This window comes from Motacilla alba, chromosome 1A (assembly GCF_015832195.1).
Source record: "Motacilla alba alba isolate MOTALB_02 chromosome 1A, Motacilla_alba_V1.0_pri, whole genome shotgun sequence".
Classification (NCBI taxonomy): domain Eukaryota; kingdom Metazoa; phylum Chordata; class Aves; order Passeriformes; family Motacillidae; genus Motacilla; species Motacilla alba.
The window spans coordinates 66,316,076-66,332,820 of NC_052031.1; the positions used below are offsets into that span (position 1 = coordinate 66,316,076).

Genomic DNA, 16,745 nt, shown 5'->3' on the forward strand with positions numbered 1-16,745 from the left:
GGCATATGCAGGCACTCCTGACTAGTCCTGCACTCAAGGATGCATAAACACTCAGGAAGTGTCATTAGAGTCCTGCTTATGGATATGGGATACCCCTGAGCTATTGTGGACTGTCCAATTTGCTTGCAGTCTCTTATCAAGAGCACAACTTAAAAAAAGAGTTTTCCTGGGGCTGAGTCCCTCAGTATCTTTGTGATGAAATTTTCTCTGAGTCTACTCTTGTGTCTGCCAGGATCTTACAGGCGGGGCTGGAAGTGGAGCGTCTCTCCCTGAGGAACTTCTTCCACTGGTTTCACTCAAAGCGGGGCATGTGGAACCGACGCCAGCTGAAGACAGTGTAGCCTTCAACCCCAGAGCTGCTTGGCAGCACTGTCCACCATCTCATCCAGATCTGCACTTTACTGGGGCATGCAGCCGAGTGCCCAAACTCTTCCTCTGCTTCCAGAGACCTCTGATGGCATGGCGCAGCTGAGGGAGGGGTTGTCAGGCTGGTGGAGCAGGAGCTTCTCTTGTTAGCTGCTGCATGCAAGACGTGGGATCCGCGTGTGGCTGGGAAGGCGTGTGGCAGAGGTGTCAAGGGAAGCACTTGTATTTCCTGCCATGCAGTCTGGTGGAAGGTACAGTGGGAGAGGTGCTGTGTTTGCTGTTGAGTCTTGCACCAAACAAACACAAATCCCACCTAAGCCTAGAATGGTTTATTTAGAGCAATGCAGCTTCTGTTTCAAAACTTGAATGAAAAAAATAATAGCAAAGAACCCACAACCGTCCCCATTTCCTCTCCTTTGCCATCTCTCCAGTACCCATTCTTTTGGACAGGAGACCAAAGTTCTCTGATCTGTATTGCACCCACATGCCCATGTGCTGACTTAAGGAAATCTGGATGCAGAGGAGCTGATAAGCACTTTAGGCTGCTGGTGCTTAGATGTTTCTCTGTGCTTTTCACTTCGGTTATTATGAAAAATTGTGCTCGTGTTCAGCAAATTATGGGCTGTGGATGGCGTTGTGAATACATTTCCCTTACAGGAGCTACAGTTTGCCTGTAGCTAGGTGAGCTGGCAAGGGTGATGTTACAATTCCACCTCAATTATTGACCCACTGCCTGAGGGTATTGGAGGGGCTATACAGAGAAGCTAACAGAGCATCTCAGGAGGAACTTTGCAGCCTTATCTGACAGACATGTGTTTGTCCTAACAATATCAGGGAAACCCTAGCAGGGAAGAAGTGGCAATATTTTATTAGTTGAAGTATTGTGATTTGTCAGAAGAGGAGACAGAGTCTTCTGCTCTCAAAATCCTGTACATTTATGCAGCATCTGAAAGTTAATTTAATAAGTTATGGCCTCACAGTTGTGTCTCGTCATAGTTTGACTCTTAAGTGTAGAGCAGGCTTCTTGGTTGGAGAAGAACACAGCTGTTGGTGCATCATTTCTGGAACAGCCCTGGGAGCTCTGGCCTGGTACGGAAGAGGTGGCCTCAGGTCTTGGCATGTGCACTGGGTGTAACAAACAGTGAGGACAGAAGAGTGATGAGTGAACAAAAGGATGGGCAAACCCATGCTGTCATTGATGGAAGAACTGTGGAGAGAGCCCACAGCTGGCCTGGTGCTACAAGGGAAGTCTCATCCCCTAAAACTCCTGTTAATGTAAGGCAAGATGTGTTTTACCCTGTAACCGTTTTAGAAGGCTATTGAAACCCAGAAATCCCAGCTCACGCAGTGCTTTACACTGCAGCTTGAGTGTCCCCATAGCATGCTGAAAAGAGCTCAAGTTTGAGGGCACAGTTTGACATAGGGTGCTGCTCATGGTGCCCTGTTCTGTGGGGAGTTGCTGGGAAGGAGTAATGGATGTATGCAGAATACAAGCAAAGCTGGCTGGCACTAGACTTTTTTGCTCTTTGCTGATGGAGTAGATGCCAATTCAGAATAGGCATTCATTTATTACTGTGTCTGTGGTGCTTGACAAGTCCATCAGGTTCCACTATTGCAGTCGAAAAGTGAACATACAAGTTCTGGCACGTGAGATAGAAATCATGTCAAATCATCTGTTTGCATCAGTCTGGGTTTTGTGAGTGATGGATTTAGAAAAAGTCAACCAGATACCAGAAAGTTCTGCTGTGCAGTGTGCAGTTGTGGTGAGAAGTAGACAGGAGATGGCTGTGTTTCTGAATCCATGGAGCCTTTGCCAGAATGGAGACACTGAATATCCCAGAACAGGCAGCCTTAGCCAGCTGCCCAAGCCAGAGTAGTCTTCCTCTTGAGGGAAAATACTTTACCCACACAGATACTAAGAAATTAAATCATGGCAGTTGGGGTGAGAGGGAAGAGGCTGACAACAGTCAACACTTTCAAAAATTATTTTCTTTTTTTTTTTTTTTTTGGAAGTATTATAGGAGTTTGTGAGACCAGAGCCCTGTGATGCTATGTTGCAATAAGCTCTGTTTCTCCCTGGAATGTGCAGTGTCAGTCATGCTCTCAATGCAAGTCAGAGCCTGTGCTTCCCTCAGACGCAGGCACAACTCCTCGAGTGTGTAGGTGAGCTGCTTTCCAGGCTCCAGGAGTGTGCCTGCACAGCCTGTCCAGGCTGGCTGTGTCACGCAATGCCTGTGGAATGGGGAGAGGCTCTCGGGAGGGCGAGTGCCCGGACATGGCCAGGCATTAGCAGCAGCAGCTGTCTGGGCCCATCACGCTGGGAACACCACGGTGCCCGGTCTGCACATGGAGAACTGCTGGATTTGGTGGCAGCCTGGAAGTCAAGCACGGGGAGGAGGAGTTATTTGTATCGTGTGCTTTCACACATGGCTGTGGATATGGTCTGCAGCACCTAAAGTTTGCAGCTGGCATCCATCTCTGGATGCTGGCAAGAATTAGGAGCATCCAGAAGGTAATTCACTTGGCATAAATGCTGTGAGTCTTCCCCACCACAGAGGACAGCCAGCAACGAGTGGAATGGACAGCAGGGTGCTCCCCTCAGTGCAGCACTGCCAGCAGAATTTGAGGATTTTGCCCCCATTTTTCAGCTGTGACTGTACTCCTTCCTTCACACCCTGTAACCCAGGCCAGTGGTAAGCAGAACTACCTCGTGAGGACTCCTTGATGGAGATGTAAGGAGTTCCTGGTTTTCAGTCCAGTTTCCTGATGGCCAGTTTCCCCACTGTCAAAGCTGCTATCTCAAATGTTCTTCCCTTCCAGTGGGAATACTCAGTTGGTATCCAAGAAAGTAGTAAATGTGATTAATACAAATTGGCACTAGCTGGCAGCCTCCATGGAGGAGTTTGGAGAGGCCATGGGAATAAAAACTCTTCCAGCCCACATGCTCAGAGACCTCACTGGGAGGTGAGAAGGGGCTCCACACTCCCCAGCTTACTGGCCAGCAGCAAACCTTGCAGGAGCAGCTCTGGGCTGCACTCTGAGGCTGATGCCTCTCTTCCAAAGCAAGCTGCAGTTTTTCTCCCCAGACAGGCACAAAGAGGGGGAAAGCAGGAAACAGCAGGAGCAGATCCCTCAGCTATGCAGTGAAAGGACATGGCCAGGAAGCTGACTCCCCTCAACAGTTGGTCACATTTCTGTCACCAGGATCTTTTTAGGAAGCTGAGCTGGAGTTTCTGGCCTTCGTGTGCATCCTGGCTGTGTCCTGCTTGGACAGCTGGAGGAAGTCAGTTGCAGAGGATTTTCCTTGCATCAGGCCAGGAGCAAGCTGCTCCGGAAGCTCTGTGGCTGGGGAGATGATGGACAGTCCTGCAAAAGAGACCTTCTCCAGGGTAGGATGTGACCAGGCTGGGGAGTCTGGGCCACCAAATGTGAGGTGCAGAGCAAAGGGGCTCTGCCTACAGATGTGACTGTGTATTCAGGACTGGAGTGTGGTGCTCATGCTCACTTTGCAGGTCAGCAAGGGAATGAAGAAGGGCTGGCTTTTAATCTGAGCAAAGTGTATTGTGTGAAAATTATTATTTGTTTCATCATTGTCTTAATGTTTGCCTGGCATGAACATCTCTCCTCATTGCCTACAAATGTCTGAAGTTGATTGTTTTTTTAGATACAGATGCCTTGTGTTGAAAATCTGACTTGTACCTGCCTTAAAGTGGCTCTGTGCCTTCAAGATGACTCCTGGGCCACCTCTCTGTTGGAGCTGGAGGATATTCAGATTCTCCCTTGTGTTTTATAAATACATTGTCTTCCTACAAGAGCTCTCTTCTGTCTGTGTGTTCACTTGCACCTGCATCACTGTGCAGCAGGAATTAGGATCCAGGTGTGCTCCTCTGTCTGCATTAGCTGGAAGCACAGGCAGTACCGGAGAGATCACTCTCAGCAAGAGCTCTGCAGCAAGGGGTGGGTGGGAGATGCTGTGGGCAAGGTTAGCCCTGCTTCAGTCCCCTCTAGATCTGTGGAAAATGGGATGGCAACAAAACAGTTTTCCTCCTGTCTACATGGGTTTATTGTGTAAAACAAGGTGAAAACAGTGGGCAAATACACGCTCCAGCAAAGCGTGAGTGTGTGATGAGAGAATGTGGAAAACACAGTGGCTCTCGTGGCAAGCAGAGGACAGTTCCTGGAGAAGACCACAGGTGGGACTCTTAGACCTGAGCTCAGTACTTGGCACAGCCTACACAAATGGGAGGTCAGCTTTTTCACAGCAACTGCTTATTTGAATTCAATCTTGGCCCATCTTCACTTCAACTGTGCCTTCTTTGAGTCTCAAAAGCTTGGCAGCAATGGGAGTCACACACAAAGAGGGGAAAAGGCAGCCAAGGTTGCTAATTGAGAGTAGGATTTCGCTATAACAAGAAATTATTAATATTAAAGGAGATGGAGGGAAAGTACTCCAGTGTGTTGGAATTCCAGCCTTTGCTTGCCTGGGATGAGTGGCAGGGAGCCTCCTCTGCTCGTGCAGGCCTCACGTGCTGCCATACCCAATCCAGTAGCTCTCTGAAATGATGATGAAGTTATGATCTACTAATGAAATTCCCCTCATGGTTCTTTCCCAGATGAATCTTTTCTATTTTCCCCTCTCTTTACATTAGTCATCAATGCTAATTGCTTTCCCTCCTGCTCCATGAAGCAGTGAGTCCTGGGGTTTGGGGTCTGCATGCAGGATATGTAATTTTTTACCTTTCCATGAACCCAGCCAGCAGTGGCAGACAGCCCTTGGCTTGTGGTTTTGCTGTGCCTACAACTCATTCTGCTACCTCTAGAATGAAGCATTTTTCTAAGGGAGGCAGGATAACAGGCTTCCCAGAAACATCCACCCCTCTCTGCTGCCAGTCAAAGCGAAGACTGAGGACCAAGTTGAGCAGCAAACTCAGAGTCACCCCAGACCTGTCATCCCCAAGAAAAAGTGGAGGACGAGTCTCTGCCTGCTTCACCTAACAGATCTGAGACTGTGCTCAGCTTTACCACCTCAGGTTCTGGTAAATACATAACTAGTATTTTCCACCCTACCCTTATTGTGCAACTTTCCTGCAGCTCAAAAAAGTCACTGTCAGTTTCAGGTGCTGAGCTGCTGCTGCCCTGTGGCCTTACCCACCAGTTCGTGGGCAAGATCATTCACACCCTCTCAGAAGAAGCACCACGTGTGACTGACACAAATTTGGTTTTGTAAAGACAAATGCAGAATACAAATGAAATCTGTTTCTAAGTGTCAGACGTTCCCAGTAGCTCCCAAAGACTGATGTGGGGATGCTTTCATGGCATTTCTCTCTCGGCGTGGCAAGGATATACAAAATGAGAAGTCCATATTAAACTCTGATTCTGCAGTACAATGGAAAAGTTATTTAATAATCAAAAGAACATGTAATTATTTAAATAGGCTTATGTAAGGCTATTAAAATACCATTTTTTACAATGACTATAGAGTTTAAAAATTTAGGAATGAAAATTTTTACTCTTTCATAAAAATCTTGAAACTCATTAATTCAAAGGATTTTTTTCTTACAGAAACAAATTATTCTAATACAAGAGAATTACCAGAGCTGTCATTATAAACCAAATACATTTTAAAACATTTATATTAGCGATAAGAATAAATCATAATGGTGATTTTTTAAACTAAAGTAATAAGCTATTCAACTGTCATTTTTCATTGCAGCAATAAGCCTAGGCCGTGTCCTTCTGTAAAAGGTTTCTTCATTTTCCATTAAGTATTGTCAGGCTATTCTGACATAATTCCTGATAGGTCATTGATGATGACATCAGACCACAATAACTATTTTCTGTCCTTGTTAATATTTCAGTGCTGGAAAGATCTGATTGTTTTCTTAACTATGTCACATTTTATTTTAAATAACTAGGAAAACATTTGAACTGGTTCTAGCTACCTTTGTGTACACACACCATTCTATCCTCCTAGGAAAACTTCTTTTTTAGTTTGAGAAATCCATTCCAAAATTTGGGAGGTAAACTATTACATAGAATTGCTTTAAGGGCATCAACTTATGTTTGAGACAAAAAAAAAGCTGGACTTATTTATTTAGCCTACAAAGTAAATCCTTCAGTCTTCTCTACCAAATGAGCCAATATTGAATATGTGAAGCAGGCAGTTAAAATAAGAAAAGAGATTTACAGAACTGCACTTTCAAAACGTATACCTGCTGCCATTCCTGCAGCTTTCTCTAGCAAAGTTTGTTCTAGCTTGGAAAGGCAATGTTCCTACCCCTCGGAACTGCAAAAGCAAGGGGCCAGTATGCTATGATACACACAGAGTTTTGAAGTTTAACCCAGTTTTCTGGATTTGTCCATGGGGTCCTGCTGAGGTCAGTGGAAACATGGAGGAGAGCTGAACTGCTCAGATCCTGCAGGGAAGACAAGAAACACTGCTAAGGTCACCTCAGACTCCTCTGTGTGCATGGCCAGAGAGGAGCAGTCACAGCCACTGCCCAGCACCACAACTGCCCCCGACACACGTGGGGTGCTGCTCTTCAGCACTTGCCCCTCCCTGCATCCCAAACCAGCAGTGTTTCTGTAGAAGCTTTTGGCCTTTTCATCAGTCCTCACCCTAGCATGTGTCTGTTGAGCTTTCTTATTGGCTGTTGCCCTGCTATGTTGCATTTAAACTGTGTTTGCATTTTTCAGGTCATGTAAAAAAGAAATGTTAATTTTGCTTCTTGAGCTAAAGTGCTTTTGATTTAAGAATACGTCATTCCCTCGCTGACATGACATGAAAACCCAACCATTTGGATGAGCTCTTATTTACAGGGCTTCCTTAAAAATGAGCCTTAGATGCTTAAAACAGTCCCTGCCAAACTTCAGTGGCTGTTGTAAAGAGCTCTTCCCCCCCGTGCCTTGCCCAGCACGTTCCTTTTCTTCTCCTCAGATAGTGCTGCTGTCTTGGGATTCCTCCTAGGACACTCCTAGTTTTCTTCCCCAGCGTTAGCTCCTGTCCACAACTGCTATTTGTATCTAGCATGAGCTCTGCAGCCTTCCAAAAACCACTTGCTGCTGATAAATCCCAGCAACTGGGATGTTTGGTGCTCTTGCTTTAGAGATCAAGTGAGGAGAGCTCCTCCTCCTCTGAGAGAATTTGTTCAATGGCTGCAGGTTTTTGTGGGACTGCAATGTTCCTCTGGAAAGGCTTTGTTAATTTGTGCAGCTTTGCCTTCATCACCTTGCAGTGATGTTTTCTAAGAGTGGGAGCCCTGCTAGGGGCTGGCAGTGATGGGAACTCACCCTTTCTTACCTGAGTCCATTGCCCCATGAATTAATAAGGTCCAAAATTCCTGCTAGGGTAGAGGCCAGTCTTCTGCACCCCGAAGGCTGTGATGAAGATGTTGAGGATGACTGTGATGAAGATGAGAGCTGTGGCAGCATTGTTGAGTATATTCAGGCGGGGTTGCTTTGTGATATCATTCAGGTTCAAACGAGCTGTGCAATACAATGCAAAAAGAGAAAGGGGTTTGCAGACTGACTCCCAAGTCCCCCAGCTCCTGCCCTACCTGGTAAATGTTCAAGGTGCCCCTGAGTGCTGAGGCCACAAAGCAGAGGGAGTAGTCACAGGAATGCTACAGGAGCCACAGCCTGCCCTAGGATGACATAGAAGGCTGGAGCAGAGAAAAAAATCATCTTGTTTTGATTTTTTTGTCAAAATTCTTTGTTTTGCCGTGGAGGTGCCATGGCCCTGCAATGGGTCAACCCTAAACAGGGAAGTTACTGCTGCACACTAGCCATGCCATGGTCTCCCCAACACTGCCTAGCCATGGGACATGGTGAGGACAGGCTGTGGGACATGGGGAACAAGGGCAACAATGCTCTGCTTGCCCTGGGTGCCCAGTTCCTCCCTAACACCCAGATGTCACCTATGTGGTGACACAGCTATCAGCCCTGGGTACATGAATGGGGTCAGTCCTGGCTGGTGGACATTGGTGCCTTCAGACACAGCAACACCCTGGTCACCAGGGCTGTCTGGCCCACAGGCCATGCAAACAGCAGCCATGTTGTGGTCCCTTGTCCCCTTTCTCCTCCCAGCTGGCTCCAGCCATCATAGCTGTCCCCAGGAAAAGCTGTGGTGTGTGTGACAGGGGAAGGAACATGTCACAAAGTTTCCAAAGCCTCCAATCCTCTGTCCCCCATAAAAAACCCATGTAGGATATTCAGGAAAATGCAGCATTTTGCAGGTTTTTAATACTGGGAATCTGTTGGAGACTGAAATACAGCAACTCCTGTATCAGATGGAGCACTGGGCAAGCACTGGCAAACCAGTGCTGGTGTCAATGTACTGTCTGTAGGCCACTAGGAAAACTGGGATTGGTTAAATGTGAGGTAAATGTAGGGAATACCTCTGCCAAAATTGTTAAGTCCCAGATGAAGTAAGATATAAAATACAGCTAGAATGTAGTGTCTGCAAGAGCTGCATGAAGGAGCACGTAGCAGTAGGGGCAGCAAGAGGCCCATCCTGGCCAAATCCCCACTCTTTCACTGGGACAGGGGTCAACAGTGGGAAAGTGAAGGAAGAGTTGTGCTCAGAGATTTGCAAACTAGAAAAAACCCACCCACCATTCTGAGTTACACTGCCCGCCTTACCACCCACATCCAACCCAGGATGGAGCCAGAGGGGAATGGTTTGGGGGAAGAAGCTTCTCCCTGCCACCCCCACGCCAGCCCAGCTCCAGGGTACCCTGCCCCTGCAGCACCCTGCGAGGGTGCACACGCCTCGGTGGCCGCCTTACCAGTGACGATCAGGAGAATCCCAATCATCACCTGGAAGAAGAGGGAGATGCTGATGAGCACGATGAGGGTGGCGTAGTACTGGAAGGACGTCCCCTGCTCCAGCACAGCTTTGAGCTGGGTGACGTTGGCCATGAACAGTGCCACGTCCAGCATGCTCTCTGCCACGCTCTTCTTGGTCGCGTAGTGGTTGATGTTCATCGGCCCGTTGATCCGGAGGTGAGGATTCATGCCCTGGGGAGACAGGAGGAATCACTAAACCAACAGACACATCTGTGTCCAATGGGATGCTGTCTTCTCCCTGGGGTTTAGCTAGAAAGCCTGGGAAAGAGTCCAAGTTGCATGTTTTAAAAGTGTTGAGAGTACCCAGTTTCCCCTCAGAGTTGCCTCGTGGTATTAATAGGCACAAAATACTTGCTGTGATCAAGAGCTCAGCAAGGCTAAAAAAAAAGGGTATATTTGTGGAAAACAAGCTTGTCCAGAGTTACAATAATGTAGATTATCCAAAAGCCAGGGATTTTGCAAGCAATATTGAATTCTCTTCCTTCAGGACATAGACAAGACTCAAACTTACAAGGGATTAGACACAGATCTTCTCTTTGGGTTGAGTGTTGTGTTTAATATCATTACCAATAATCTGGATGAGAGGATGGAGTGCACCCTCGGTTTGCAGGCAACACCAATCTGGGTAGGAGTGTTGACCTGCTGGGGGGTAGACAGGCTCTGCAGGGGGATCTGCAGGGGCTGGATCAAGGGACTGAGCCCAGTTGTGTGAGGTTGAGCAAGATGAAGAGCTGGGTCCTGCACCTGGGTCACAACAACTCCATGAGGCACTACACACTTGGGGAAGAGAGGCTGGAAGGCTGCCTGGCAGAAAAGGACGTGGAGATACCAGCTGAACATGAGCCATCAGGGTGCCTGGGCGGCCAAGAAGGCCAGTGACATCCTGGCTTGTATCAGAAACAGTGTGGCCAGCAGGACCAGGGAAGGGATCATCCCCGTGTACAGTGCACCCCGTGCACTGGGTGAGGCTGCACCTCAAATCCTGGGTCCAGCTTTTGTCCCTTCACAATCTGAAAAGGACATTGAGGTGCTGGAGCAAGTCCAGAGATGGGCAATGGAGCTGGTGATGGGTCTGCAGAGTAAGTCACACGAGGAACAGCTGAGGGAGCTGGGGGTGTTCAGCCTGGAGAAGAGGAGGCTCAGGAGGGACCTTATTGCTCTCTACACTATCTGAAAGGAGGCTGTAAGCCAGGTGGGGGGCAGTCTCTTCTCCCATGTAACAAGCAATTACTAGCAAGATAAAATAGCCTCAAGCTGCATCAGGGGAGGTTTAGACTGGAGAATAGGAAAAATCTCTCTTCAACAAAAGGCTCATCAGACACCGGAACAGGCTGCCCAGGGAAATGGTTGAGTCACCATCCCTGGAGGAATTCAAAAGACATGCAGATGTGGCGCTTAGAGACATGGATTAGTGGTGGCCTTGGCAGGATTAGATTAGTGACTGGACTTGATGATCTTAAAGGTCTTTTCCAACATAAACAATCCTATGATACTATGACTGTCAGTGGCTGGGCTTTATACCTCCTCTGAACAACTTTTGCTGGCTTATGTCTTACACAAGATGCTAAAGCAGATTAAACAGTCCATGGGTTTGATTCTGAAACCAAGGGCAGTGTTTCTTCAAAACATCAGGCTCTGAAATGCAACAAGAAGAGAGGTGGGATCCGTCACACCTGACCTTAATTAATCATTCAGGCAGGGTTTTTTGGCAGTGGAAGGAAACAGCTGTTTACACAAGCCAAATCAGCTGGTTGCCCTCGTTATAGATAGGTGATGTGATGGATTGGCTCTCGCAATTAAGGGATGAAAGTTGTATATACCTTAAAAGAAGTTTATTGGTATGTTGTTATGTTATTGTAGCCTTGTTGTTTAGACATCCTCTATCCTCCCCAAAGTCCCCTTGGTATTGCCACCACCAGACAGCCTTGGTTGTGAAAGGCTTGTGAAGGGAGGCCGTGTACACCTGCCCCTTGCATGGGATGGGAAAAGCTTGTTGTTAGGAGACGCAGCAATGCAACCCCTCACCTGCAATCAAGGTGTGAGAAGATCTCCACCAACAAAAGGCAAAGAAAAGTTTACAGACAGACTTTGGGAGGGGCCAGGGTTGACTGATGCAACCCCCCAAGGATATAAAAGGTGGAGCAGCCATTTTGTAGATGAGCATATGGCAGTTTGCTTCTAGGCTCCCAGTGCTGTAGTTTTTCCTTATTCAATCTTCTGTTGTGCTTTTGTTAAGGCTTAATAAACCTTTGGAATTTTGAAAGTGAGCATCATTTCTCACACCCTTAACTGTTGGAACCCAGGGCACAGGGAATGTTTCTCTGGCTGTCCCGAGAAGTCCTGATCCCTAGGAGAACAATGCTTTTAACCTTCCTTTATGGAGAAAGCTTCCAAGACTTTGGGATGAATTGGAATCTATGAGTGTGTGAAATAGATAGTAGTGTAGTTTATCACAGGGTGAAAAATGTAAGTTTTGGGGTTTTAGTATGGAGGTAGATAGAAGACAAGATGGAAGATTTTGGGCATTGTCTGATCTTCTTGCTCTTCATCTACTCCATTTTCTGCAGTGTTGGTAGCACAGGGTGATTGGTTAGAAAGATCTGCAGTGCAGATGTTGCGTGAACAGGCAAATTAGTTATTGGTAGAAAGGTAGAAATAAAATACGTTCTAAGAGTTAATTGGACAAAATAGTTTTAAAAGAACCTGTGTGTCTTGTGGCTTTTGGTGCCTTTCTCTTTCTATGCTGTCTGGTGTGTAGACTGCGTGCTGAACTGTTGATAAGAGAAAAATAAACAACAACCTGAAGTCTCTCAATCCTGGCACAGAACTTTTTAGGGGTCTCCCCATCAGGGGATCCTCAGGGAGGCTTCCACACTTAACCTAATTGCACAATATAGGTAATTTGGCTGCTTTTAGCCATCCATTGTTAACTGCATTCGTCTGTTGCTCTCTTGACCCAAGAGATTAAAAAAAACAACAACCCAAAAAAGTGGATGATAGTTTTCCATTCACCCAGAGCATCACAACCAGAAATAAACCACCAGCAAAGGCAACAGTTGCAAGAGATTTAGATGTATCTGTAATAAACTGTGCTCTTCTTTCTTAAAAAGAAAGAAAAACAACACTTCCATATAGCAGAGAGGCTTCAGTTCTGAGTAATCAACCTCCTGTCAGCTGCAGTAAGACAGCAGCCTTGTCCTCAGCTTTGCCTGGTGGGTTACCCTTTAAAACCAGGGGTAAGGGCCAGCCTGTGCCTCTCTTTTGCTCAGGAAAGGGGGAGAGATTTCTTTGGGTGCACACTGGAAGTGCCTACAATCAATGGTGAGTTCTGTTTTGCTCCTTTTGTACCAGATCAAGTAGAAAATGTAATCTTTCCTCCATGCTCTAGAGTGGCTTTCTTTGAATTGGGAAAGCGGGAACAAAGCCAGTGATCCTGGGAGAGCAGTGTATGTGGGGTGTGTGTGATGTTCAAATTGGGGTGAATTTTGGAAGGGGGCTGTGGCCCTGGTCTGGTGGTCACCCTGATGTGACAAAGACATGTGTGAAAACGTGAGTGGGAAAGGCTGTGTCTGTTTTGAACCATTGGTGAACTGTGATCACTAACAAGGGGCTAGCTTGGGGTAGGAATGGGCTTTTGGTTTGGTTGGGGTTTTTTTAATATGATGGCTCAAAGCATTTAGTTCTTGCAATTTCTGACAGTGACATTCCTGTGGTGATGCAGCTCCTTTGCAAAGCCTTTACTTCTTGCTCTAGAAGGTAGAAGGTGGAAGATACTGGAAGGAAGTAAAAGTAGAATCTAAAGAACTGCTAAAAACTCCAAGGCTGTGTGTAGGTGTTTGGGACTTAAATATTACAGTGTGGTATCAGGGGCAGAACAGAGGCATCTTGAGGAAAGAAGGCCAGCAAAAGGTCATGTTCTGTGAACATTTTAAAAACCTGTCTTGAGGGACTGCTCCCCCTTAGATGGCTTAAAAACATGTGATCCTGTTGGAACAGAGAGGAACTAATACCAAATTGTGCAGGGTTGGTGATTTGATCCCTCTCATGTGCTGTTTTCCTTATTCCTGAAGAATCAGCCCCCCTCCTTGCAGCATCACAAGGCTGAGCATTGATAGTTTATCTCTGTGTAATGATGAGTTAAGGGTTTGAGAACAAGGGCTCTGTACAAACAGGGCAGAGCTGCTGTTAAATGAGTGACTGGTACCAGGAGGCTGAGACATCTGTTTCTGGCTGCTTACGTGGAGAAAAATAAAGCAAGTCAGGAGCTCTTGTTGATTAAAAACACGTCCTTCTTTTGAGCTGCCTTTATGTTCCTTTACCTGGAGTGTGAAATGGGGCAGAGTTGCAACATCCTGAGCTCTGTGTCCCAGATGATCAGGCAGTGAAAATAGGCAGCTTTGACATGGATCTTTCTCACATGAATGACTGCAATGGTATGTTCCCATCTGGGACATGAAAACACAGGCAGGTGCTTCTGTCCTTTGTGGAATAACTGGAACTGGAAAACCTTCACATCTGACTCCAGATTCGAAGTTCTGTCAGTCCAGGCAGATCCAGAAGGATCCCCAAAACGATGATGAAAGCTGGACACTAAACTTGAATCTGGGTAGCTTAAGATTTGTGATGGGCAGCCCCCAAACACCCACCTGGCTACAGCCTCCTCTCGGGCAGTTGTAGAGAGCTTTAAGGTCCCTCCTGAGCCTCCTCTTCTCCAGGCTGAACAGCCCCAGCTCCCTCAGCCACTCCTCATCAGATTTGTGCTCTAATCCCTTCCCCAGTTTCATGGCCCTTCTCTTGACGCACTCCAGCACATGGCACGTGACTCCTTATGATGCAGGGATAAGTTACAGAGATCCAGGTTTTTTATGGATTTGGCCCTCAGTGTTCCATCTAGTCCAGCAGCTAAGAATGGAAGCCTTATGTCTCAAATAAGGAGAGTCTTCAGAGACCAGGAGTCTTCAGAGACCTGGCATTTGGATTAATGCTGGAGGAGGGATTTGCTTGGGATGCTGGTGCCATAACTGTCACCTGTGATCCACTGTTTGTGGGGTGTGGATTCATGGCTGTGATGCTTTTTTTGAGCTGCCAGAATGCACACAAAGCTTTCCAAAGACCATTTCTGCTTTTGCTTTCTTTAAAGTACAGTCCTATAAACTCCTGCAGCTCAGGAGCTGATTCACAAACAACTCGGGTTCCCCTGGAGGAGGATTGCCCAGGCAGCTGTGGGAGGTTTTGTGGCATCACTGAGGAGATTCAGTGATTCCCTTCTGGCAAACAGAGCCCTCAGTGGAGTCACAGGACATACCTGAAAGCTCACCAAAGTGATTTATGCCACCAGGCTAGAGCTGGTGACTTTCTGGTCACTTTGAAAGGATTCCCCTTGGGCAAGTGGCGATCATTGCCTTTTCTTCTCTGTAATGTATCAAAGAGCTGGATTTGGCAGTCAGACACCAAGCCCACCTTGAAAGCAAGGCTGCAGAGCCAGCACACCTGCTGGGAGCAGCATTTTTGTCCCAAGAGGGGGCTCTATCACTATTGTCCACTTACTAAGAGTAGGGCAATTGAGACCTGAACAATTCCATCCCAATCACACAACAGTGCTGGATGAACTGGTGTTGGAGCTACTTTCCTGTGTCCCATTTCTGGATGTTTTATCTTTCCCTCTCTCCCTGCAAGGACCCTGCTGGCTTCAGTCTGACCCCAGGCAAATCCCCTTTCCTTTTTCTCTTGTGTAAACGTGGCACAGCAATAGAGATCCCTCAGGGGCTGAGTGAGGCACCCATCTATGTTTTCTAAGTCAAAGGCTTAATTCTTACTCAAAAGTGTGACACACACACAGATATTTAACTCCCACTTCTATTTTTATTTTTAATTTTTGTAGGAATTCTTATGGAAAGAAGGATCAATATCACTGAAAAAAAAATTTAAAAATTTATTTTTCAACTTTTCCTCTGGTTTTGCTGTAGGGAGCTTTCAAGTCCCTAGGCTTGTGAAATCAGACTCCAGTACTAGAATGTATGCTGAGCTTCACAGCTCACTGGAACTACCTGAAAAATTTCCACTAAAATTAATTTTCAAGGCAAATTCTTTGGGATTTTCATGCAATTATTTTTACAAAAAATAGCTACTCTCTCCTGTAAACTTTTGGAGGAGCTTCATCTAAATATTTCTTTCGAAGCTGGCACATTTTGGGTCACGGGGAGCACAAACCTTTTTGAAATTTTCTTGGACACTTTCTACAAAATCTACATTTGTCACATTTTCCAGATTAGGGGGAAAAGAATTAGAGAGCAGATCTAATTACAAATCTCTGTGTGCTTTGTGGGGTTTGTGACCCTATCCCCAGGGGAGAGCAGCCTGAAAGAGGCAGTAGAACAGCATGAGGCTCCCAAGCAGAAGAATGATAATCTTTATGGAAGCACTCTGTCAGAGGGTGATATCTGAGTAAGAGCTGTATTATTGGCCATTCCTTCCAAGGGAAATGCTGGAGAATGCCAAAGAAAACAGACACAAATGTAGGCCACGCTCTCAGAGGGGTGAGCAGAGAGACAGCCACCACGGGGATCCCAGCCATGAACAGCCAGCCACACACAGCATCAGGCACCAGGGAAAACCCAGGGAATGTTTCCCCAGCATTGGCCAGTCAGCAGCTTTAGAAACACTTTGTAAGCATTGGCTGGTGAGAGCACAGTGACAGTCACCATCATCTTGCAGAGCAGGAGAGGAGCACAGTCCCCTATCTGTGGGAAGACAGCAGAGGGATTAAAGCCTGGCCCTCAATCAGTGCTTCTGCTTCTAAGGGCACAGTTACCAGCTACTCCCCTTCACCAGGGAAGCTCACTCCCTGCAGCTCCTGACCACTTCACCTGGGATGAAGGGAGCAAATTTTAACATCTTTAGCCTACATGCCCAGGCACAGAGAGCAGCAGCACTGGGCAGAGCATCAATGACCAGACGCCTGCTCCCCTGATGGGTTTTCCTGCAGAGTTTTGTGCGTGTGTGGCAGCTCACGGGTCTGTGCACAGCCATACGTGTGCAAGAGAAGAGACACCCAAGGAGCACTTTGGTCTGTACTAACTATATTGTGAACTTGGTGAGGCAAAGGCTGTTTTTCTCCAGTTTGGCATGACAGCATGTATCCTGGCTGCTTTCCATGAACAGAAGTAATAGTAAACCTCATCATGGATACTGCAGGCAGAAGGAAAACTGAGTGTTCAGGGCCAGTCCCCCCTCCTCAGCCTCTGTGGAGGCTCTTGGCTGGTCCAGTTGTGTTTAGGGATTTTTTCATTTTAATATAGCCATCTGTTCTGCTCACCAGGGGTCCTGTTTGGAGCCAAGCGTTGTGTTGCCTTCAGTTCCTATTGCGTAAATCCCAGAAAATAAATCAGAGGTGCTTTCCTAGCATCTCTCCCCATGTATCAGAGTGGTCCTGATGGAGATCTGTCTCTGAGGCGTCCTTACACTTCTGTGACAGGTCACTGCTGAGTTTAACAGAGAACCCATTGACACCTTTTGGATGAGAGTTCTCCTGC

General features: G+C 46.8%; 2 protein-coding genes across 5 annotated transcripts in view; one reads left to right on the forward strand and one right to left on the reverse strand.

Moving 5' to 3' along the window:
* The window catches only part of B4GALNT3 (beta-1,4-N-acetyl-galactosaminyltransferase 3), a 67,407-nt gene extending 60,962 nt beyond the window's left edge, over positions 1–6,445 (forward strand). For all 3 annotated transcript variants that reach the window (XM_038154100.1, XM_038154099.1, XM_038154101.1), the window contains one exon: positions 233–6,445. In XM_038154100.1, coding sequence (XP_038010028.1) covers positions 233–341 — 109 coding nt within the window. In that variant the 3' untranslated portion in view covers positions 342–6,445. The remainder of the gene's footprint in view (positions 1–232) is intronic.
* Positions 5,741–16,745, reverse strand: part of NINJ2 (ninjurin 2) — a 47,703-nt gene continuing 36,698 nt past the window's right edge. For both annotated transcript variants that reach the window (XM_038154103.1, XM_038154102.1), the window contains 3 exons: positions 9,153–9,384; positions 7,667–7,851; positions 5,741–6,782 (listed from right to left, as the gene is read on the reverse strand). In XM_038154103.1, coding sequence (XP_038010031.1) covers positions 7,688–7,851; positions 9,153–9,381 — 393 coding nt within the window. In that variant the 5' untranslated portion in view covers positions 9,382–9,384 and the 3' untranslated portion in view covers positions 5,741–6,782; positions 7,667–7,687. The remainder of the gene's footprint in view (positions 6,783–7,666; positions 7,852–9,152; positions 9,385–16,745) is intronic.